Source organism: Cervus elaphus, chromosome 21 (assembly GCF_910594005.1).
Source record: "Cervus elaphus chromosome 21, mCerEla1.1, whole genome shotgun sequence".
In the NCBI taxonomy this organism is placed as follows: Eukaryota; Metazoa; Chordata; class Mammalia; order Artiodactyla; family Cervidae; genus Cervus; species Cervus elaphus.
The window spans coordinates 76,322,528-76,347,994 of NC_057835.1; the positions used below are offsets into that span (position 1 = coordinate 76,322,528).

The 25,467-nt window shown below is 37.6% G+C and overlaps 2 protein-coding genes across 2 annotated transcripts in view; one reads left to right on the plus strand and one right to left on the minus strand.

Moving 5' to 3' along the window:
• CNBD1 (cyclic nucleotide binding domain containing 1) overlaps nucleotides 1-25,467 on the minus strand; it is a 368,799-nt gene that overhangs the window by 273,649 nt on the left and 69,683 nt on the right. The window lies entirely within an intron of this gene.
• LOC122679644 (zinc finger X-chromosomal protein-like) lies at nucleotides 2,939-23,773 on the plus strand. The gene is made up of 3 exons (XM_043880511.1): nucleotides 2,939-3,011; nucleotides 3,067-3,861; nucleotides 23,559-23,773. Exons 1-3 carry the CDS (start codon nucleotides 2,954-2,956, stop codon nucleotides 23,771-23,773), a joined length of 1,068 nt encoding a protein of 355 aa, XP_043736446.1. The 5' UTR covers nucleotides 2,939-2,953.

Genomic DNA, 25,467 nt, shown 5'->3' on the forward strand with positions numbered 1-25,467 from the left:
TAAAAAACTAAAAACAGAACTACCATTTTTTATTCAGTCACTGTCCTATCTGACTTTCTGTGACACCATGGACTACAGCATGCCAGGCTTCCCTGTCCTTCACCCTCTCCTGGATTTTGCTCATATCCACATGCACTGAGTCGGTAATGCTATCTAACCATCTCATCCTCTGCCACTCCCTTCTCCTTTTGCCTTCCATCTTTCCCAGCATCAGGGTCTTTTCCAATGGGTTGGCTCTTTGCATCAGGTTGCCAAAGTATTGGAGTTTCACAGTCAGCCTCAGTCTTTCCAATAAATATTCAGAGTTGATTTTTCTTTACGACTGACTGCTTTGATTTCCTTGCAGTCCAAGGGACTTTCAAGAGTCTTCTTCAGCACTGCCATATTCCACAACACCATATTACCCAGCAATTTCACTCCTGGGTACATATCCAAAAAAGAAAACAAACAAACAAACAAAAAAACTAATTCAAAAGGTACATGAACTCCAATATTTATAGACATTATTTACAATTGCAAAGATATGGAAGCAACCTAAGTGTCCATCAGCCGATGAATGGGTAAACATGTGGCAACATGGATGAACATAGAGGGCATATGCTAAGTGACATAGGTCAGACAGAGAAAGCAAACACTGGATAGTATCACTTAGATGTGGAAATCTAAAAAATACAACAAACTAGAAAATATAGCCGAAAAAGAAACAATCTCACAGATGTAGAGAATAAACTATCAGTTTCCAGTGGAGTAACCAATCATGGCATCTGGTCCCATCATTTCATGGCAAATAGACAGGGAAACAGTGGAAACAGTGAGACTTTATTTTGGGGGGCTCCAAAGTCACAGCAGATAGAGACTGCAGCCATGAAATTAAAAGACGCTTACTCCTTGGAAGAAAAGTTATGACCAACCTAGACAGCACATTAAAAAGCAGAGACATTACTTTGCCAACAAAAGTTCATCTAGTCAAGGTAATGGTTTTTCCAGTAGTCATGTATGAATGTGAGAGTTGGACCATAAAGAAAGCTGAGCACTGAAGAATTGATGCTTTTGAACTGTGGTGTTGGAGAAGACTCTTGAGAGTCCCTTGGACTGCAAGGAGATCCAACCAGTCCACCCTAAAGGAAATCAGTCCTGAATATTCATTGGAAGGACTGATGCTAAAGTTGAAACTCCAATACTTTGGCCACCTGATGAGAAGAGCTGACTCATTTGAAAAGACCACGATGCTGGGAAAGATGGAGGGCAGGAGGAGAAGGGGACGACAGAGGATGAGATGGTTGGATGGCATCACAGACTTGATGGACATGAGTTTGAGTAAACTCCGGGAGTTGGTGATGGACAGGGAGGCCTGTCATGCTGTAGTCCATGGGGTCGCAAGGAGTTGGACACGACTGAGCGACTGAACTGAACTGACTACCAGTGGAGAGATGGAGATGGACAATATAGCAACTGGGGGATGAGATGCACAAACTTCTGGCTGTCAGATATGCTCAGAGGTATAATGTAAAAGATGGGAAATACAGCCAGTCTTTTATAATAGTTGTAAATGGAATACAAACTTTAAAAGCTATATAAAAATTTTAATTAATTAAATAAAGGCAACTCAAGCCCTGAGTCAAACTCTTTTAGTCAACCTCAAATAAAAATTAAGTTAAATAAGATAAAATAAGTAGAAAATGCAATTTACTATAAATATATAAATAGGAATAATTTTTTTCCAATTTTTTAAGGAAAATATTAAGAATGTTATCTAAAATGTATTTTTCAATAATAAACACCTTTTCATTTTCCCTGAAGTACAACAGTCAGTTCGTCAGTTCAGTCTTTCAGTCGTGTCCGACTCTCTGCGACTCTATGAATCGCAGCACGCCAGGCCTCCCTGTCCATCACCAACCCCGGAGTTTATTCAAACTCATGCCCATCAAGTCGGAGATGCCATCCAGCCATCTCATCCTCTGTCACCCCCTTCTCCTCCTGCCCCCAATCTCTCCCAGCATCAGGGTCTTTTCCAATGAATCAACTTTTCCCATGAGGTGGCCAAAGTACTGGAGTTTCAGCTTCAGCAACAGTCCTTCCAATGAACACCCAGGACTGATCTCCTTTAGGATGGACTGGTTGGATTTGCTTGCAGTCCAAGGGAAATAGACAGTGGAAGTACAACAAGGGGCAACTAAATTTCACAAGCTAAGAGAAAATTAACATAAAGCTGGAAACCATTTATTCATGTAACAAAATATCTTAAGTAATATGGGAAAATGACAAAGAGAACTCAGTGGAAGAAAATGGAAAGTTACAATCTCAGATAGAGTAAAGTCACTGTCAGTTGTTGAAACCTAGGACTGGAAGCTCAAAAGATACTTTTATATCCAAAAGATATGAAATATAAACCAAGGGAAAATTGTCACATAATCTAAAAGCATAAGTTAGTTGAAAAATATAATAAGAGCTTAAAGATTGTTTAAGAAAATATTTTCTAGTTTGCTGAGAATTGAGTCTCCAAGAAGTTCAATATTTCTGCATTCTCTATAGTATAAAAACGTGAGGTCGCCGACCGCCCGCACGCCCGTCCGGTGAGTTCCGGGCGCCGCCGCGGCCGTAGGGCCTAGCCCGCGCGCAGGGGCCTGGTCCCGGCCTGGTTGGCGGCCCGCGTGGCGCCCTTCCGCGCTAGGCCGGGCGGTGTGGCGCGCGGCGCCGAGCAGGCCCCAAGGAGGCCGCAGTTAGGCCCGGGGAGGAGCCCGGCCGCCCCGAGCGGCGGCGGAGGCGCGCTCCACAAACGGGCGGGGGTTGGGGGACGGTTGCCCGGTGGCCCTGGTCGGTGTCGCGGCCGGCCTGGGGCATCGCGCCGCGGTGAGGCCTGGCAAGGAGGCAAGGGCTGCAGGCGTGAGGTGAAGGCCGCAGGCCGGCCGGGCTGATTTTCGCTATGCGCTGTGACTGATGAAAATTAAAGGCCATGGATGAAGATGGACTTGAATTACAACCACAGGAACCAAACTCATTTTTTGATACAACAGTTTTTCAGAACACTTCCCATATATTCCCATTTGATCATCACAACAGTCCTGTGAGGAGCTGATGCTACACTCACGGATGGTGATCAAATTGTTGTGGAAGTACAAGAAACTGTTTTTGTTTCAGATGTTGTGGATTCAGACATAACTGTACATAACTTTGTTCCCGATGACCCAGACTCAGTTGTAATCCAAGATGTTATCGAGGACGTTGTTATAGAAGATGTTCAATGTCCAGATATCATGGAAGAAGCAGATGTATCTGAAACAGTCATCATTCCTGAGCAAGTGCTGGACTCAGATGTAACAGAAGAAGTGTCTTTAGCACATTGCACAGTCCCAGATGACGTCTTAGCTTCTGATATTACTTCAGCCTCAATGTCTATGCCAGAACACGTCTTGACGAGTGAATCCATACATGTGTCTGACATTGGACACGTTGAACACGTTGCTCATGATAGCGTAGTAGAGGCAGAAGTTGTCACTGATCCTCTGACAGCCGATGTAGTGTCAGAAGAAGTATTGGTAGCAGATTGTGGCTCAGAAGCAGTCATAGATGCCAAGGGGATCCCTGCGGACCAGCAGGAGGATGACAAAGGCAACTGTGAGGACTACCTTATGATTTCCTTGGATGATGCTGGCAAAAGAGAACATGATGGTTCCTCTGGAATTACCGTGGATGCAGAGTCAGAGATCGATCCTTGTAAAGTGGATGGCACTTGCCCTGAAGTTATCAAGGTGTACATTTTTAAAGCTGACCCTGGAGAGGATGACCTAGGCCACGTGACAATGAAAGTTCTCATTGGAGCTTTTGCGTCCCTGGCATTGCTGAGTGAAGAGCAGTGGCTGGGTTCGGGTTTACCTTTCGTTTTGTTCAGCAGACAAAATATCCTTTCAGGGGGTGCTTTCTTTGGAGTATTTACACCTTTTGTCAGCATAGCAAACTTTTAGAAAACTTTATTGAAAAATTTTGCTTGATCCTGTTGTATTTTGTCTGTGCTGCTTTGTGTTGAAATGGTTGTGTGCTACAAATGAGACTTACTGAGGACTGCATTTGGAATCTCCTAGAGGTAATTCGTGGCTCATAGGATCTTTTGCAACTTTATATATGCGAATGTACCCTGACTTATGTATATGCACATATAGATGACATGTATCATGTGTATCGTGTGTATTGCTTATTTTACATATTTATACACACAACCCCAATTAGTAGTTGTTTAAAATCTATAATAATGAAAAGTATTAAATTTACAATAACATGAAAGATGCAGGGATGCATGAGAGAGCATTTTGTAAATCATGCTCTTTGGAGAGACTACTCAGGTGAAGAATTAGAAGGAAAATAAGGACACTAGTATTTTTAAAGAGTAAAGGTATTTTCTTTTAAATATCTTTGGTAACTGAAAAATAGAACTTAAGATGTTTATACATAGAATGTTTTCATATAACTTCAGCTTCATGCCTTTATATTTTTCTGAAAAGCTAATGAGTATCCAGATATATACTCCCTCAGTTCTCTCTGAGAAGCCCGTGAGGGGACTCTGTGTCACCAAGTGAGGGGACCAAGGAAGCAGCGGTTCAATGTACCACAGAATGGGTGCTAATTACGACTTCCACTTGGCAAGTTGAGACTGCTTGTTACTTCTCCTTACAGCTAGCAACCTTTCAAAAATGTAACACTCGCGTTGGCTTTGATTAGAAGGTAAAGGTGTATTCTCAGTGCATGAGAAAATTTTGAGGCCTTATTTGGAACATCACCAAGTCTTTCACAGTTGTGTTTTTCTTTAGCAGTTAACTTTTTTTAACAAATAGACATGATTCAGGGTCATAAATACATAGAATGTACTTGGTTACTTAGAATTTGGTTAAGATGAGTTTTGGAGAACAGAAAATAGGTTTTGGGGTCTCTTACATCGGCTGTTGACACGAGTATCTGGCACATCGTGGGAGATTTTGGAATTCTTTCCCCACTTATTAGCTGCCTTGCCACTTCATTATGGTGCTCCATCCCCTTTGTGCTATTAGGTTTTTAGCTTTCATCTTTCTCGTTGCCATTGATACTTCTTTGCAAGAGTTATATTTTAGGGTTAGAAATCTAATAGTATTTGGCAAGCCTCTGAAGTGCTAGATTGATTGAGTCCATTTCTAAATCAAGTGCTGTAGGCTGGTATGAACACCATCCTTGAATGCCAGTAAAAGCCAAGGCATAGAAATGCCTGTGCCCTTTTGCCCCCCGTAACATGCTTTTTTTTTTTAAGTAACTAACAATTATGTGATTCATTGCCCTGCAGTACAGTTGAAAGCTCTGTTTTTTTGTGAGAACCTTTAAAATCTCCCTTATTTTTCCCACAAATAGTGTAAAAGAAAACACTTAAGTGAAAGTGGAAATTTATTAATTTTAAAACATCCTGTAAAAATTAATACAGAAAATATAATTGGTCATTTATATTTTTTTAAATAAACTGAAAGATAAAGAACTTTACACACTTTATATTTCTCTTACATGGTCTGGAATCATACACCATTCTTTTCTTTTTAAAGCACAAGATTGAAACCTTTAAAAGGTATTTAAGGGTTTGGTCAAGTGAATATGATAAAGTGTATTTGTCTGTATAAAGAGAAACTGAAATCATAGTCACTGTTATGTACTGACATTAGTTACAACCTAGTTTTAATTCTTAAAACAATTTTGATTAGCAAAGCTAAAAAAATGGATGTTTCAGTTAAATGTTTTAAAGAGGTACAGATTTTTACAAGGACATAATATAAGTTATTGTTCTGTAGAAATATCCTATTAAATATTGTATGTCCCTCCCTCTGTACACTTTGTAAAAAAAGTAAAATACATAAAAAGAAAATCATATAGGGATGTGTGACATTATTGTAATTGTGTACTTGAGAATAACGTGCAAAAATAAAAATCAGAATATTTTCCTGTTAAAAAAAAAACGTGAAAATAAATGATGAATATATTTAGGAAAATTAGTAATAATATGAATTTGTATTTCACAATGTTCAGTTAAACACTAACATAAGAAAATTATAACAGTTATATATTTTTAGGTTTCATCAGCTTATATTTGGAAGTAAAACATTTAGCAAATAAATAAGGAGGTTAATTGTCTTCTTGAGTGAAGAGTTAGCGTGAGAATATCTGAGAGAAGGGGTTTCAGGATAGGTAAACATCCCTGCAAAGGGGAGAATGGATTTGATATTTTTGAGAAAGAGCAAGAAGACCATGCAACTGGAATAGAATGAACATTGGACCTGTTACTAAGAGATGATGGATTTGAAGAAATGCAGGGAGTTAAAATCATGTGCTGCCTTGTGGAACGTTTAAAGAACTCTAGTTTTTAACCATCCAGGATTTGGAGCAGAGGAAAGACGTGGTCTAATTTCTGAAGGGCCGCTCTTGCTACTATGTTAAGGGCAAGCCGTAGCAGGTGAAGAACAGAAGCCTAGATAAGAAGTCCATGAAGATGAACCTGGAGACACACGGCACTGGCTCTGACCAGATTTGCTCTAGTGGAACTGGAGGAAAAACGTGGGTCAAATTCCGGACATCCTCTATTTTAGGGTTATCTCAGAAGGATTCGACTGAGCAAAAAAAACTTCACTTTCACTTTTCACTTTCATGCATTGGAGAAGGAAATGGCAACCCACTCCAGTGTTCTTGCCTGGAGAATCCCAGGGACTGGGGAGCCTGGTGGGCTGCCGTCTATGGGGTCGCACAGAGTCGGACGCGACTGAAGTGACTTAGCAGCAGCCCCAGCAGCAGCAAAAGGATTCGGTTTTGAATTAGATGTTAACGTATGAAAGATAAAAAGAGAACTAAATAATTTTTATGTGAATTTCCTTCAAATTAAATAAAGTTTCTATAGCAGACGAAGCACAATGGCACAAACTGGAGGCTCTTATCTCTGAGTCCACCCTTCAGAGGCCATACTAGCAAATGACAATATCTGGAGAATTCTATTATACCCCCAATATTGAGATAAATAAACTGAAGGGATGTCTTCTTTTCCCTCTTCTTTCAAGGAACACTTATAAGTGACTACTGGGAATAATAATTAAAACAGAGAAAACAAAAAGAGAACCTGACTTTTTAAGGAATTAAAAGTTTCATTGATAATCACTAAAGTGAAACCTGTGAATGACTGTAGGGAGGGCTTCTGTCTGTATCTCTACCTCTATCTCTATTGATATAGATATATAAATACAATCATTCACAGGTGGCCTGGCCAGGATGTTTCCTGTGAGCTAAACAAGAATACTTTAGCATAATGCTCATTGCCTGGAAGGCAGGGTTCCAGGAAATGGGACAGGATGTATAATTTAAGCTTATTGGCAGCATCCCTGTAGTGATGAACTTGTAAAAGGTTCCTCCCTATTACACTTGCTGTCTAGTATTCCTAAATTGTAAGAGGGCTGCAATGAGCCTTATGGAGAAAATGTTGGATAGGCTTCATTCAGGCATGAGTTAGAACTGCTGGCCATGAGTTCAATGTGCATGAATCTACCATATGTTAAATAAAAATGTCTCTAAACAGAATAACACATAAAACAAGGATATATATTAATCAAGATATGAGAATAGAGACTCACCAGGGACCTAACCCTGTATTTCCTCTGAAAGCAATGGTCAGAACTGTCAGCAACTTGATGGACCACGATAACCACAGGAAATGAAAATCAATTGTATCTACTTAGTATTTATGGTATAGATTCGCCTTTGTGTTGTAATGGTGTGGAGAAATGAAATCTTGAGTGCACTCTGGGCTTACTCGACCTTTGAGAAAAAGAAACGGGCTTAACAAGGAGCACTGAAGCCCATTGTCTGTTTTGCTCCATGAGCTGCTAGTGGTGAGAAGCCATATCATAAGGTAAGCATGACCTTGCCAACAAGCAAGATTAGGATTCACTAGGGAAGTAGACACACCTGGGTCTGGAGGAAGACTTATGACTCAGGTGGTTAAATACGCTGGGAGAATAATATAAACCCTCCTCACTGTGACTCCTTAAAGATGTCAAAGCTACAATGCAATAAAGGTCATACTAGAAAACAGAAGCCCTGTCACCCCAGACCTAAGAAGAACCGGTCAGGAGTCAGACACTACCCACCACTTTCACAGACCTCGTTTCAAGTCTAGTAGGAAAACAGCCTCAGAGCTAATATGTCCCTAACCACTTTTTCACAGAAAAATGAAGCCCCATCAGTAACAACTGGCTTAATTCTTTTCAAGGGGGACTAAGTGTTTGGGAAAACCAACCAAAGGGTTGGGAATACTGACAAGCTGAATGTGACCTCATCACATTTCCAAGGCAATGACAGGGGAGAACGGCCTCCTCCAGGGGACTGAAGAGTGAAATGAATCAGCCACAAGGCACAAGAGGCTTGCTTTGTATTATCTGAATTTCTCTAAGGTATATAAAGTGTCTTCTGTAAAGAGCTGTCATCATTTTATTTTTAAAGCAACCAGTCTCCTCTAAATGTGCTATGTTAATCATCAAAAAGGGGTGAGAGGCATGGCTCTTAAATACACTGTGTATCCATAGCAAAGGTAGCAAGTATCTTATGGTCCTAGGATGAAGATTTCAGCTGTGACTCTGCATTATTGTAAAACAATGGGTCTTTAAGACAGAGGATACCTAATTGTCTAAGCTCTAACCTCCTTATGCTTTCACTGTGTCAACTTTGTGACACTCGACTATTCTGCTTACTCTCCACTCCCAGTCTAATTCCATAACTAATTATTTAAGATAGGACATACCTTTCTGCCCAAAAGTAGAAAATATGTTGGTGTCTAAAACTGAAAACAGAAGTTGTAAAACTTTATATTCAATCTACTACTACAGTGTTTTAAAGTACAAATAATTCGTGTATATATATAAAACAGCAGTATGAAAAAAGCTTTAGAAACCCCAATGAAAACATTTTTGTGGTTTTTTACATTAGCTTGTGCTCAGGTAAAATTGTCAGTGTTATTGATATTTGCATCAATTAATCGACGTGTTTATTGCGCTTTTGAGCATTCTCAGCATTAAGACCAGTGCTTGGTAGGAAGTCATGATTTCTATGCTCAAAAAATTCATAATTCTGGTGAGATCATAAGAAAAAAAAAACCAAGCAACAAATGTACATGTAAGATTTTGCCTAACTGTGAGCAGCAGTCACCAAAGGAGAGGTGGAGTGGGAAGAAAAGAGGCTTTGGAAACCTCTAGAAATTCTTCCGGAATAAAAATTTTTGGAAAAGTAATAATAATAATAAAAACAAGGACAGTTGGTCTTTTAGATAGGTGTGCTCCGTCACTTGGTCATGTCCCACTCTTTGCTGCCTCTTGGATTATAACCAGCCAGGCTCCTCTGTCGCTGGGATTTTCCAGGCCAGAATACTGGAGTGACTTACCGTTCTGTTCACCTGGGGATCTTCCCAACCCAGGGATGGAACCCATGTCTCTTGCACCTCCCGCACTGGCAGGCAGATTCTTTACCACCAGGGCCACCTGGGAAGCCCCATGATCCTTTAGATAATAGAAACCAAATTACCAGGTAGGAATAAGCCTGAGAGATAAGGCTTCTTTTTTGTGGGACTAAGGAAAATTAAATTAGACTGCAATTATGGATGGGGATTGACTGGTTTGGAAATCAGTCCTGAATATTCACTGGAAGGACTGATGCTGAAGCTGAAACTCCAATACTTTGACCACTTGATGAGAAGAGCCAACTCATTGGAAAAGACCCTGAGGCTGGGAAAGACTGAAGGCAGGAGAAGGGGACAACAGAAGATGAGATCCTCTGTTGGATGGCATCGCTGACCCGATGGACATGAGTTTGAGCAAGTTTCAGGAGTTGTTGATGGACAGCGAAGCCTGGCATGCTGCAGTCCATGGGGTCATAAAGAGTCGGACACGACTAAGCGACTGAAATGAACTGAATTGATGGATGGGGATCATGGAGGGTCTCAATAACAACAGGAGTTTGAATGTATTTGACAAGCAAGAGGAAACCATCAGGGATTTTTGACAAAAATATTTCTACTTTGTCCATCTCCAGTTCATCTTTCACAAGAATGTTATCTAAACATAAATATGGTCATAAAATACTTTAAGAATGTATCTCTGTCAATTCCAAGCACCTTAGAACATTTTTCAGACTTCCTGTCTCACCAGTGCCCCTTCTGTTCATTCCACTGTCTCTGCATCATACACATACACACACACACACACTCACCCCTCCCCATATACTGACTGCCTTTCAAATACGCATTTCATGCCATTCCAGCAATAACTTGTATTTTTCTTGCCCTGACATAGTAACCCCATCGGTTTTTATTTCAAAAACTAGTTCTCATTCTCAAACACTCCACTTAAATTCCCAATTGTATGATTTTCATTCTAATGAATTTTCATTTCATTGAAAGAAAAAAATGTTGCTTATGTCAAAGGCCAGAAACCTATAGCCTATGCACTAATCTAGCTCACTGTCTATTTTTCAGTTAGTTTGCTTGTTTGTTTTTCTAAAACAGGTTTGTATTTTTTTTTAAAGAATACAGTCTTGCTCATTTATTCATGTAAAACTATAGCCTGCTTCTGTTCCATGATACAGAGTTGAGTACATGTAACAGAGACTGTATGGTCCAAAATCTAAAATATTTACCATGTGGACATTTAAAGTAAGAGTGTCAACCTTGGTTTATGGTTTATGCCTCTGCTGTAGAACTTACCATACTGTTTCATAAATATTTATTTATGTATGCTTGTCATATATAAAGTCAAGAACTGTTTCTACAGCAATCGAGAGATTGCTGCTTAAGCTGAATCCGCCCTCATTCTTCAAACTTAATGACTTATTTGCATCCCCTCCAAGCTCTACTGACCTCTCTATTCAGCTACTTCAACACTCTAAACTCAACACTCCAAAAGCATTCTTACCTGGAGATCCACACGTAGGTTGTCCCTCTGTCCAGAACGAGGTTCACTTTGACATTCACACGGCAAGCTCTTTGTCATGTTTTATATTTCAGCTTAATTATTACAGCCACTAAAAGACCTCCTTCCTGACTGTAATTTGTAGCACCAATCCCCTATCTTTCACTCCTGTTATTATTCTCTATCAAAATACCTAATTTGTTTAATTCATAACACTTAACATAAGTGGTACTATCTACATTTTCACGTTTTTTCTCAGACTACTTTGTGACACTGTAATTTCCATGAAAGTGAGCAACACATCTGCTTTTTCATCACTATATTCTCAAATGACCTAATAATTCCACCTCAAACACTAGCACGGTTTCTGGTTCTGAAATTGATAGACCTCTAAATCAAGATCAAGAAACAAAAGACACAAAATAACAATTCAGAAATGAAGAGAAGATACCACTTCAAATCCCAAAGACATGAAAAGAATACGACTAGATAAAGTTACCTTCTGCAATGCGGAAGTCTCAGGTTCAATACCTGGGTTGGGAAGATCCCCTGGAGAAAGGAATGACAACCTACTCCAGTATTCTTGCCTGGAGAATTCCATGAGTAGAGGAGCCTGGTAAGCTATAGTCCATGATCTTGCAAAGAGTTGGACAAGACTGAGTAACTAACACACACATAGAGTTATACCTATACCTTTGATGACATAGGTTTCAAAGATTTGAAAATCATAAATTAGCAAACTTGAAAAAAGAAACAGGAATTTTGAATAAGTTTTTATTAATTAAAGTCACTGAAATTATAATTTAAAATCATCCCTAAAGAAAATTGCATACACAGGTGCCTTCAACAGTGACTTCTATCAAACACTTATGAAATAAATAAAACCAATCCCGTATAAACCTTTCAGACAATAAAAAAGAGTGTGATCACAAAATAAAACTGGAAATTCATCCTTCTCATGGAGAAACAGGAAAAATTCTTAAGAAAATATGAGCAAATTGTTGCAATGTGTTAAAAATATAATACATTATGACCTGTTGGAATTTACCTGGGATTGCAAGTTTAATATCTGAAAATCAATATGGTAGAATAAAGTAGGAAAACTTAAGATAATTTCAGTAGATGTAGGAAAAACCATTTGACAAAACTTAACTTCCATTTACGATCTTTTAAAAATATTAGTAAACTAGGAATAGAGAAAAACTGCCTCAACCTGATTAAACGATCTACAAAAAAAACATTAAACTAACATACTCAGAGGAAAATAATTCATTACTTTCTGTCTAAAATCAAAAAAAAGGAAAGAATCATCTTATCTCTCCATTTTATTTAAAATTAAGGGCATCAAGATTGGAAAGGGATAAGTAAAACTATTACTTCATATAATTTGATGGTATATGTAAAAATTAAAAGGAAGCTACAAAATAATGAGCAGAATTAAAAATTAAATTATCAAGGTCATAGTATAGGTCAACTTAAAAAGCAAAATTTGGTATTTTAATAATCAATAAAGAAATTAAAAATTCAAAACCAAAATTTAAAAATTTCAATTATAAAAACATCTATTAGAAATAAAATTCTTAGAAATTACTTCAACAAAAGTTGTGAACAACTTATACACTGAAAATTATAAGGCATTGCAAAATGAAATCAAGATCTAATCTACCTGCCTCTTGAGAAATCTGAATGCAGGTCAGAAAGCAACAGTTAGAACTGGACATGGAACAACAGACTAATTCCAAATAGGGAAAGGAGTACATCAAGGCTGTGTATTTTCACCCTGCTCATTTAATTTATATGCAGAGTACATCATGAGAAACACTGGGCTGGATGAAGCACAAGCTGGAACCAAGATTGCCGGGAGAACTATCAATAACCTCAGATATGCAGATGTCCTTTTGATAGAAAGTGAAGAAGAATTAAAGAGCCTCTTGATGAAAGTGAAAGAGGAGAGTGAAAAAGTTGGCTTAAAGCTCAATATTCAGAAAACTAAGATCATGGCATCTAGTCCCATCACTTCATGGCAAATAGATGGGGAAACAGTGGAAACAGTGGCTGACTTTATTTTCTTTGGCTCCAAAATCACTGCAGATGGTGACTGCAGCCATGAAATTAAAAGACGCTTACTCCTTGGAAGGAAAGTTATGACCAACCTAGACAGCATGTTAAAAAGCAGAGACATTACTTTGCCAACAAAGGTCCATCTAGTCAAGGCTATGGTTTTTCCAGTAGTCATGTATGGATGTGAGAGTTGGACTATAAAGAAAGCTGAGCACTAAAGCATTGATGCTTTTGAACTGTGGTGTTGGAGAAGACTCTTGAGAGTCCCTTGGATTGCAAAGAGATCCAATCAGTCCATCCTAAAGGAAATCAGTCCTGGGTGTTCATTGGAAGGCCTGAGGTAGAAGCTGAAACTCCAATCCTTTGGCCACCTGATGCGAAGAACTGACTCATTTGAAAAGACCCTGATGCTGGGAAAGATTGAAGGCAGGAGAAGGGGATGACAGAGGATGAGATGGTTGGATGGCATCACAGACTTGATGGACATGAGTTTGAGCAAGCTCTGGGAGTTGGTGATGGACAGGCAGGCCTGGCATGCTGCAGTCCATGGGACTGCAAAGAGTCAGACATGACTGAGTGACCGAGCGGAACTGATAGCAGATTAATGATATTGTGATAATTTTAGGTGAACAGCAAAGGGAGTCAGCCATACATATACATGTATCCATTCACCCCCAAATTCGCCTCCCATCCAAGCTTCCTTTTATATGAAATTCTCATAAATACCAAACTCTAATGACGGAAAGTAGATCAGGGGATATCTTGGTTCAGGGATGAGAAAAGATGGACTGCATAAAGGATGAATTTTGATGACAGTTACACAACGGTATACAACTGTCAAGATCCATCAAGCTCAATATTTTAAAGGGGGAATTTAATTATATATTAATATATAGGCGTCCCTGATGGTTCAGCAGTAAAGAATCTGCCTGTAATGCAGGAGACGAAGGCGACATGAGTTCGAACCCTAGGTCAGGAAGGTCTCCTGGAGGAGGAAATGGGAAGCCATTCCAGTATTCTTGCCTGGGGAATCCCGTGGACAGAGGAGCCTGGCATTCTTTGGTCCTTGGAGTCTGAAGCACCTGAGCACACACACATGCATGTGTGTGTCTGTGTGTGTGTATGTGTGTGTGTGTGTTTGTGTGTGTGTGTATATATATATATGTATATATCAACATCTTAGATTAAATAAACAGAATTAAGAGATTTATGCCACCAAGAGCATCTAAAACCCTTGTAATCAGATATCTCTACCATGTTCTTTGGAAAGGCTTGAGTGTATAAACACACAGCATGTACACACATATACACATGTGCATACACAGAGCAATACCACAGTCTTCCCGCAGTCTGCATCAATCCAGCTGTGTTCTATTATGTAGAATGTTCATGTTTCTTAATTTTATGTAAAGCTTCAAGGTCTCTCCTTATTTTCCAAACAAACTGCTGTGTCTACTCCCCCTCTCAAAAACATACACTCAAAGTACCATGTGTGGGTGTATCAGAGGGTGTGAGTTTATGTGCACAAAAGTTCTGCAGATTATTAACAGTCAAATCTGTATATTGCAGGGGCTGAGAACAGGCATTCCACTATCAGATCATTCTGAGTTTCAGTCCCAGATCTGAGTGCCAGAAAGTACCTGCAAACCCTAGTTTCCTCAACTGTTAAAATGGTAGGGGGCGAAGTGGGAAATAATATTTCCCACCTAAATAGATTGTTGTGAACATTAAAAGCAACAACAAATATAAAGTTCGATAAGTATCAACTATTATTCTTACCCTATATCTTGACATCTTTGCAAATCCCTTAATAATACAATAGCAAATAATTTGCCCCATAAAACATCGTAAAGTGTAACCAAAAAATTTAAGTAGTCCCTTTAGGCTCTTAGAACATATGACTATATGTACTATACAGTCTATAATACATATGACTGAGGTCATTTTCAAAAGTGTTGAAATAAATTTTATCTCTATAATAAACTCTACCAAATATTAATTTTAATGTAATATAACATATTAACTCTGCATTTGCCTGAGTCAGTAAACTCTTTTATATAGTCTTTATCTTTTAGGGAAGTTTTAGATTCAGAGCAAAACTAACAAGAGATCATAGACTATGATTTTTCATATGCTCCCCGCATCTACACATGCACAGCGTCCCCCATTATCAACATCCTCCACCAGAGAAGGATATTTATTAAAATTAATAAATCTACATTGACACATCATAATTATCCAAGTCCATGATTTGCATTGGAGTTCACTCTTGGTATACAGACTATGTGCTTGAGCAAATGTATAATGACATGTATTCATCATTACAATATCACACAGAGTACTTTTAATGCCCTAAAAATCATCTGAGCTCCACCGATTCATCCCTTCCCACTGCCCGAGTCCTGGCAATGAATGAGTGTTTTACTGCCTCCACAGTTTTGCATTTTCTAGAATGCCTTATAGAGTTGAAATCACATCATATGTTGTCTTTTCATATTGGTTTCTTTTACTTACTAATATGCAATCAAGTTCTCTCCACATCTTTCATGGTGTCATGGTTAATTTCTTTTTAACTCTGGGTTATATTCCAATGTCTGCATTACTACAGTTTATTTATCTGCTCACCTATTGAAGGACATCTTGGTTGCTGGCAAGCTTTGGCAATTATGAATAAAGTTGTCATAAACACCCATGTGCAGATTTTTGTGGGGACAGAAGTTTTTAGCTTCTTTGGGTAAATGCTAATGAGAACAATCACTTGCCAACTCCCCTGGTGACTCAGACAGTAAAGAATTCGCCTGCAATTCAGGAGACCCAGATCCAATTCCTGGGTCAGGAAGATTCTCTGGAGAAGGGAAAGGTTATGCACTCCAGTACTCTTGCCTGGAGAATTCCATGGACAGCAGAGCCTCAGTGGGCTACAGTCCATGGGCTCCGAAAGAGTCGGACCCAACTGAGCAACTACCACACATGTACAGAGAGGATGTTGAGTTCTATAAGCCACCAAATTATCTTCCAAAGCGGCTTTGCCATTTTGCATTCCCACCAGAAGTGAATGAGAGTTCCTGTTTTCCACATCCTCGCCAACATTTGCTGTTGTCAGTGTCCTGCACTTCGTCCCTTCTGATAGGTGTGTAGTGATATCAACTTCTTGTTTAATTTGTATTTCCCTGATGACACGTGATGCAACGTATCTTTTCAGACACTTATTTGTTATCAGTATATTTTCTTTGGTGAAGTGTCTGTTAAAGTCTTTTGTCTATGTTTTAAAATCAACTTGTTTTCTTATTGTTTAGTTTTACAATTTCTCTGTATATTTTGGATACTGGTTTTTTATCAGATGTAGTTTTTGCAAGTATTTTCTCCCAGTCTTTTGATGTATCTTAACTCATTCTCATTTTCTTGAATTTGTCTTTCTCAGAACAGAAATTTCTAATTTTAATAAACTCTTCCTTATTAATTATTTCTTTCATGGATCATGTCTTTGGTTTTGTATCTAAACTGGCAAAACTTTTATACTTTCTCAAGATGTGTTTAAAATATGAATATAAATCCACATTGAGATACAAGTTGGGCAATGAGCTAGACATTTGCTAAAGTCAAGAAATGCATAATGTGAATATGGCATAAAGCAGTCTCCAACATCCACCTCAGTTACTGAATGTCAGCAAAAGGGCACAAACTTGGGCTGGATAGCTCCCTCACTCAGAGCTGGCATCTGTGAGCCAGCAGCTGGCAACACTGCCCACAACCAGAGAAATGATCACCTTAAGGACCAGGACTCACTACAACATAACTGAAGCAATTCTTGGAACATTGTTTAATTTGCCTCATTCTTTAAAGCAATAAATTTTCAACTGTTATAAAAGTTCTAGTATCAAGTATGAAAACCAAAAAAGGAAGTTAGAAGAGAAAAATAAAGGCAAATACTTGAAAGTTGGTGATAAATTTGACTTTTGGAACTTGTAAGTATCAAAATCACTGAAAATAGAAAAAAAATCAGTTATATGTGTTTGTGGAAGTACTATTATTTAATATAAGTAATTTAATCAAAACAATTTTTCTGTCAAGGACCTTTAATTGTTACATTTTTCAACAATATTGGAAGAATCTAGCATGTCTCACTTTGCCTTTATATCCCCTTTTAACTCTGTAAAAAATAACAGCTCACCTTAGAAGTGATGGTGAGTCAGCTGAGCAGCCTCTGGGACAGGCAGGAGCCTTAGAAATACAGCCCTATGGGACCTCCTGTAGGAGACGGTTACTTCTAGATAAAAGTCTATTTCTATACTGAAGAGCTGATTTATCCAAAGTCCTTGTGTATTAAGAAATATTTTTAGGAGAATAATCATTTGGAATTGAATATTTAGTGTTCTTTATAATAGTTTTCATTCCAACAATTCTCTCCTTTTATACTAAGGAAAAACATATCATCCATATTACAAATACACAAGAAAACAAACGCTGTTGTTATATAGTGATTAATGATAAGGACAATGTTGACTACAGAGGGAAAATGTGACTTGATTTTTAACTTCATTTTGAATTAATAACTCAGTGACAGATTCAAAACTTGAACTGATTCAAAGATGTAATCTTAACATTTCCATAAGTGAAAAAAAAGGCAATGAAAAGTTACATTGTTTGTGTGACTTGTTATTTGTAATGTTCAGTGTATATACTCATATTCCAAATATTCCTAGGCTGTTGTATAGATTGCACTTTTTTCTACAAAAGAATATGTATTTGCTACATAGAGAGCTATACTTAGAATATATATTTCTAAAACAAAAAGTATATCATTTACAAATATGAAATTAGGATGGGTTACCAGGATTTTGTGTATATACTGTAAAATACAAAAAACAGAGATGCTTACTTATTAAGAACACTACATTCAAAATGTTTTATAAATTAAATTTCAAAGTAAAAAACACTAGTCAATTTAACTTTGAATCAGTGACACAATTTTTTCAAATCCAATGCCTAGATTATTTCCTGTCTCATTTATGCTTTTAGAAGATAGCAATAAAAACTGATTCTTATAGCTATTAATATTATTGATGTTTCCTCAAGAGGAAGTTCATCTACCCACATTGACACTTAAAGAAATGAAGGTCAATATGGACATTGGCTTTCTGTAAATAAGATTAATGGCTTGAGGTAAATTTTAGTAAAAGATGGCTTATTTCTTCTCTAAATTTTCTACTAAACAACTAAAGGGACTGTAAATGACAAAAATAAGCTCAAATGACAAGAAAATAGGGAGAATGAAGTAGTGTAGTCTCAAGATGTAAACCCAGACATTAAAAGGCAATTCATAAGCAGTATAGGTTACTTTAGGGCTTCCCTAGTGGCTCAGCGGTAAAGAATCCACCTGCCAATGCAGGAGACATGAGTTTGATCCCTGGGTCAGAAAGATTCCTGGGAGAAGGAAATGACAACCTACTCTGGTATTCTTGCCTGTGAAATCCCATGGGCAGAGGAGCCTGGCAGGCTACAGTCAACGAGGTTGCAAAGAATTGCATGAATTAGCGACTAAACCACAACAAACAACAATGGATTATATCAGTAAAGAATTCATGTACACTAATATAGTACGTCCAAACATGGAGAATATTTTCAGTTTATTTGCTCATAGAAAAGTTTTCCCAATAGCTTTTTCCTAAAATTTTTAGACTTATATTGAATGGATTTTTAGGTTTTGCATTTTAAGATAAAGTGAAAGTGAAAGTGTTAGTCACTCAGTCCTGTCCGACTCTTTGCAACCCCATGGACTGTAGCCCACCAGGCTCCTCTGTCCATGGGGATCCTGCAGACAAGAATACTGGAGTGGGTTGCCATACCCTCCTCTAGGGCATGTTCCCAACACAGAGCTCTAACCCAGGTCTCCGTCATTGCAGGCAGATTCTTCACTGCCTGAGTCACCAGGAAAGTCCTACTAATATATATAATTTATTCCCCCTTGAGATGGGAACTTTTGGGACCTATTCTCCTGAAAACTTGCAAATCATCGTATTGTTTAAATACTGCAAGTATACTGGGAAGCTAGCTATTTAACTACCAATATATATGTGTGTGTTACTAGCTCAGTCATGTTCAACTCTGTGACCCCATGGACTGTAGCCCACCAGGCTCCTCTGTCCATGGGATTCTCCAGGCAAGAATACTGGAGTGGGTTGCCATTTCCTTCTCCAGGGGATCTTCTAGACCCAGGGATTGAACCCAGGTTTCCCATGTTGCAGGCAGATTCTTTACCATCTGAGCCACCAGGGAAGCCCAGTAAAACTTAGAACTGATGCTTCAAAAAGATAAACAAAACTGATATTTATAGACCTAGTTAAATAGCTAGCTTTCCCATATACTTTCAATGTTTAAAAAATATAATGATTTGAAAGTTTTTAACAGAATAAATCCTAAAAGTTTCCATCTCAAAGAAAAAAAAGCATTTTTGTGTCTATATAGGCTTACGGATATTAATTAAACTTGTGGTAACCACTTCATAATACATTTAAGTTATTATGGTATACATTTAAACTTATAGAATGCTATGTATCAATTATACTTCAATAAAGTTGAAAGGAGAAAGTACTACTTCAACTGTGCCCATTAATTTTTTTGAGACTGGTCTTGAAAAAAAAAAGATGCAGTAAGAAAGTAATGCCCTTACAATATTCACAAAAAAGATATAAGAACTAGGAAATGACCCCCTAAAAAATTATAGAATCTATACGAAACTCCAAGAGTCACAAAAGAAAACTAAAAAAAAATGCAAAATCTACACCATGTCCCTGAATGAGAAAGATACTATTTTATGTATGTAATTAATTAACAAATTAGTAAGAAATTGTCTTACTAGATATCAACACACATCATAAAGTTATTTTTAATTCAGATGAATTTGGCACAAGAACAGACATCAGTAAAACAATAGCTAGCCCAAGTGTATAGTAACTTAAAATGTGGTCAATTTGCATCATAATCAATATTATGACTGAAATGTCCAAGAACTTAAATGATAATATGAAGATTTTGGCATAAGAACTGCAAACTATAAAAAAAGAATCCACTGAAGTTTTTAGAAATGACAAGTGAAGTAACTGAAATTAAGAGCTCCATGAATGAGCAAAAGAGAATTGGTGAACAGGAAAATAAAAGCAAAATAAAATATGCAAACTGAAACAAGACAAGACAAAGTGAACTCAAATACAGAAAACAAGATAGAAGACATTTAGGACATTATAAAAAGTCCTAACTTACAAGTAAGTAGAGTTCCAGAAGGTCAGGATAAAAAGAGTTCATCAGGAACAATATTTGATAAATTAATGTTTAAAATTTTTCCAAAACTAAAGACAGCAAGCCTTAACTTTGAGAAGAACTACAAATCAAAAGACTTAAAAAAAATAAATTTGGGGCAAATAATAGTAAAAGTTTTAAAAACCAAATACAAAGAGAAAAATCTTAGAAATATCTAGGACAAAAAGAAGTCTAATTATTTTCATAGGAGGAACAAAGGAGTAACAACAAGAGAAATAGCTGACTTTATAGTTGAAGCAAAGCCAAAAAGTCATAAAATAACTGCCAATTTCAAATTTTATTTTCAGCGAAAAATCTCCAAAAATGAAGAATAAATAAAGGCATTTTTCTAAGAAACAAAACTTGAAAGTATTTTCCATCAGAAGACCACACTAAGGAAAATATTAAAGGGTATACTTCAGGCAGGGAAAAAAAAAAAAAAAAATGAAGAGATGAAAGGTTAAAACTGGGTAAATCTAACTGAAAAAAAAAAGAAAAAGATTGTTTTAAAGTCCTAATAATATTGATTTATAGGATTTACACAGAGTAGAAAGTTTTCCAGATCCCACCATCTCTCGGTCAAAATCCTTATGATTTTAACACATTATTTATCTGTATAAAGTTTATTTTGAACTGAGTTCTACAGCTAGATTCTTTTTAAAACCTGGGAAGACTCAATAAATTACGTTACCTAAAACAAGCATAAAATTAAAAAGCAAACGAAAATTGCAATAAATATGTAAAATTCCAAGTAGTCTTTTCTTTTTTAGCAACTTACAAACTGATTCTAAACATTCATGTGAATACACAAAAGACTGAAGATAACCCAAAAGAGCAACGAAGCGGAAGAAATCACACTACCTGGTTTTGCATGTATGCGCGCTATGTTGCTTCAGTCACCTCCGACTCTGAGCGACCCTGTGGACTGCAGCCCGCCAGGCTCGTCTGTCCGTGGGATTCTCCAGCAAGAATACAGGGGTGAGTTGCCATGCCCTCCTCTGGGGGATCTCCCCACCCAGGGATCGAACCCGCATCTCTTCTGTCTCCTGCACTGACAGGTGGGCTCCTTACCGCCAGCGCCACTGGGGAAACCCACCTGATTTTAGGACATATCAGAAAACTATAGTGATCATGACACTGTGATAGCAAACTAAGATAGACATGTACCAACAAAAGAGAAATTCCGAACCACTGTGCATGAATAAATAATTCCACCAAAACTACAAAGGCATCGCAATCCAGAAAGAGTGCAGTATCATGTTCAATAAATGAATATTAATGACCAAAACAAACAAATAAATAAAAAGAAACAAAACTTCTAGCCACATTTTACACCACTTGCAAAAATTAACTCAAAATGAATAACAGACTTAAATGCAAAACCTGAAACTATAAAACTTGTGACAGAAAACATATGATCAATCCTTCAAGATTTTTAATAGGGCATATACAATATCAAAAGCAAAAAAAAAATCAAAAGCATGATTCATAAAAGAAAAATTATTAAGTTGGATTTAATAAAAATTAAGTACTTCTACTTTTTGAAGCTGTTAAGAAAGTGAAAAGATAAGCTAAAGACTACAAAAATATTTACTAGGCATATATCTGATATATGTTCTAATATGTTTAGAATATACAAATTACCTTCACTATTTGTGCAAATATCTTTTTTCTTTTAAAATTGAGTTTTCACTTTTAAAATGTGCAAAATATTTGTACAAATATTTCATCAAAGAACATATATGAATAACAAATACATTAAACATCATTAGTTAGTAGGGAAGGATAAATTAAAAAGCATGATATGGCACTATAAACCTATTAGAATAACTAAAAATTTTAAAATGATCAAACCAAGATTTGACAAGAATGCAAAGGAACTAGAACACTCATAAACTAATAGTGAAATGTCTGTGGTACAAGACTTTTGGAAGAGTTTGGCAATTTCTTAAAAGTTCAACATATACATATATTTACCAGAGACCAAGTTGCTCCATTTCTAGGTTTTTACTTAACAGAAATGAAGGCAAATGTCCAGACTGTTACATGAATCTTCATAGCTGCTTTATATAATGGACAAAAACTAAAAAGAAACCAAATGTCTATAAACAGATGAATAGATAGAAACAGTTGTATATTATCGAGTGGATTACCACTTAGGGAAAAAAAAAAAGAAGTGAGCTACTGATATACAAAACAACATGAATGAATCTCCAGAATAACTGTGTTGAGTGAAAGAACCAGACTAAAATACAAAATATGTTGTATGATTCCATGTGTACAAAATTCAGGAAAACAAACTATAGTGGCAGAAAGCTAACAAGGGGCCGCTTAGGGAAAGGGAATGGGGTGTAAGGTTGAGGAAAAGGAAAGGATTACAAAGGTGCACAAGGAAACTTATGAATGATGAGTATGTTCTTTATCTTGACTGTGGTGATAGTTTCATAGATATATACATGTCAAGACCTATCATGTCAAGATGCATCAAATTGAATGTGTTAAAATATGCATTTTATTATAAATAACTTATACTTCAATAAAGATGTTTAATATATATTAATCAGCTGTATTATATAATAATATTATGTGTATTATTAAACAATAATATTAGTAATATGCTTAATGTCTTTCTTTCTTTGAGCTTCCCATGTAGCGCAGCGGTAAAGAATCCACCTGCCAATGCAGGAAATGTGGGTTCGATCCCTGGGTTGGAAAGATCCCCTGGATAAGGAAGTGGCTACCCACTCCAGTATTCTGGCCAGGAGAGTTCCATGGACAGAGGAACCTGGTGGGCTACAGTACACGGGGTGGCAGAGTCAGACACAACTGAGCAACTTTCACTCACTCACGCTCCAAGAATGCATGTAAGCTCCACATCCCTTCCCACACACCTTGTCCCATGCATCTCTTCCTTCTGACTGTTCCTGAGTTATATCTTTTTACAATAAACTAGTGACCTAGTAAGCAAAATGTTTCTCTGGGTTCTTTGATCTGCTCTAGCCAATTAATTGAACCTAAGGAAGGGGCCATGGGAGCCTGTGATTTACAGTCAGTTGGTCAGAAGTACAGACAACAATCTAGACTTGTGAGCGGAATCTGAAGTCCATGGGAGGGTTGTGGCAACCTCTAATCTGTGGTAGGTCAGTCAGAAGCACAAGCTTTCAACTGTTGTCTGAAAAGAGAATGAGTTGGAGAAAAGACAGTAGTTTTGTAGATCTGAACCCAAAACCTATGAAACCTGGTGCTGTTTCTGAGCAGGTAGCATCACAGTTGAGTTGAATTGCGTATTGGCTCAGGGAGAGCCTCTCCCCCCGCTCCTCACGCCGAGCACTGTATCTCAGAATGAGAGCTCTCTCCACTTTGGCCACGTGAGCCACGTGAGCAAGAAGACGGCCACCGATGACTCGGGAAGGGGCCCAGCCCCACCCAAGGAATCTGCAGGTGCCTTGATCTTAGACCTCCCAGCCTCCTGAACTGACCGCGACAAATGAATTTCTGTTATTTAAGCCATCCAGTCTATGGCATTTTTGTTACAGCAACACAAAGGGACTAAGGCATAGCTACACAGTGGAAAAAAATTTTGACAAGAAATAAGTAATGAGAGCATTTACTTATTTCCAAACAATAGGAGAATGATACAAAGATATCATTTTCTTAAATGTTAGTTAATTTGTGACCAACTAGTAGCTTCTGAAACTCTGGTATACAAATACCACTGGCACCTTTGTAAACTAATATAAATATATGATAAATAATTAATAGCAACTACTTATTCACAAGGTATAGCTGAGCTACCAGGGAAGGAATTCCTCTGCAATGCAGGAGACCCCAGTTTAATACCTGGGTCAGGAAGTTCCCCTGGAGAAGGGATAGGCTACCCTACTCCATATTCTTGGGCTTCCCTGGTGGCTCAGAGGGTAAAGAATCCTCCTGCAATGCGGGGGGCCTGGGTTCGATCCCTGGGTTGGGATGATCCCCTGGAAGAGGGCATGGCTACCCACTCCAGTATTTTTGCCTAGAGAAACCCATGGACAGAGGAGCCTGGTGGGCTACAGTCCACAGGGTCACAAAGATTCAGACATGAGTGAGTGACTAAGCATAGCACAGTAGATTCATTCACAACCTAAGAGAAATCTGCTTATTCCTTCTTAAATTAAAATATATATATATGACCATCGTTATTCTACAATACTAGGAACCTCTGTACTTCAGCTATAGGAAGCACACAGCGAAGTCTTTTATAAAAAATTTTTATCACAACATGGAAGATTCCTTTGGAAAGGGAAGATTGACTTGTACCAAAGACTTATGAAGGACTAATAATATTCATGGGGCTTTACATTTTTAACTTCATTTAGGCTTCTCAACAACAATGATCCTATGACATTAACAGTTGTACCCATTTTATAGATTAGTGAATTATGTATCAAGAGGTATAAAGTTCATACATACAACTCATTACTTGCCTTGGAAATCCCATGGACAGAGGAGACTGACAGGCTATAGTCCATGGCGGTGCAAAATAACTGGACACTGCTTAGCAACTAAACAACTAATTACTAGTGGAGTCCAAGTCAGAACATATTTCTTCTTAACCCTGAAGTCAGGCATCTGTGATACGTGCATCCCAAAAGTAAATTTAACTCTCACGGTCACTGGTGGGCCAAGAGTCAGCGCCTTACTCTTCTATGTTATCAATCTACCGTCAAGGAGGTTTTCATTTCTGTCCTTGGCTAACTCATCTCTTTTAACACAAATAGCTCTCTTTTTAAATTTCCATTCTTATAAACAATCACTGTTTCTGTCAGAAATCTGAATTACATTTAGCATTTGCATCGTTGTTTATTAATTTATGTTCCCTTTTAGCTTCCAATAAAAACTTTTTTTTATGTAAAGAAGGCCTCTCTAATTTCACTTAGTTTTTAATCCAACTTTGTATTTTTAACAGAATAACCCACAAAGTGTTTTTCTCTCATCAGCATGTAACCCTAAAATATAGTTTGAGATTACATTTCCTCCTCTTATACCCCATTTCACTAGCAAACAGCACTGTAAGAACCATATTGCACTTGGATTTTAAACAGCCTGAATCTAAAACACACAAATCCTCATGTCCTTTCAGGGACCAATTCCTCTGAGTCATTCCTGAGAAGTGGCTTTGCATCAC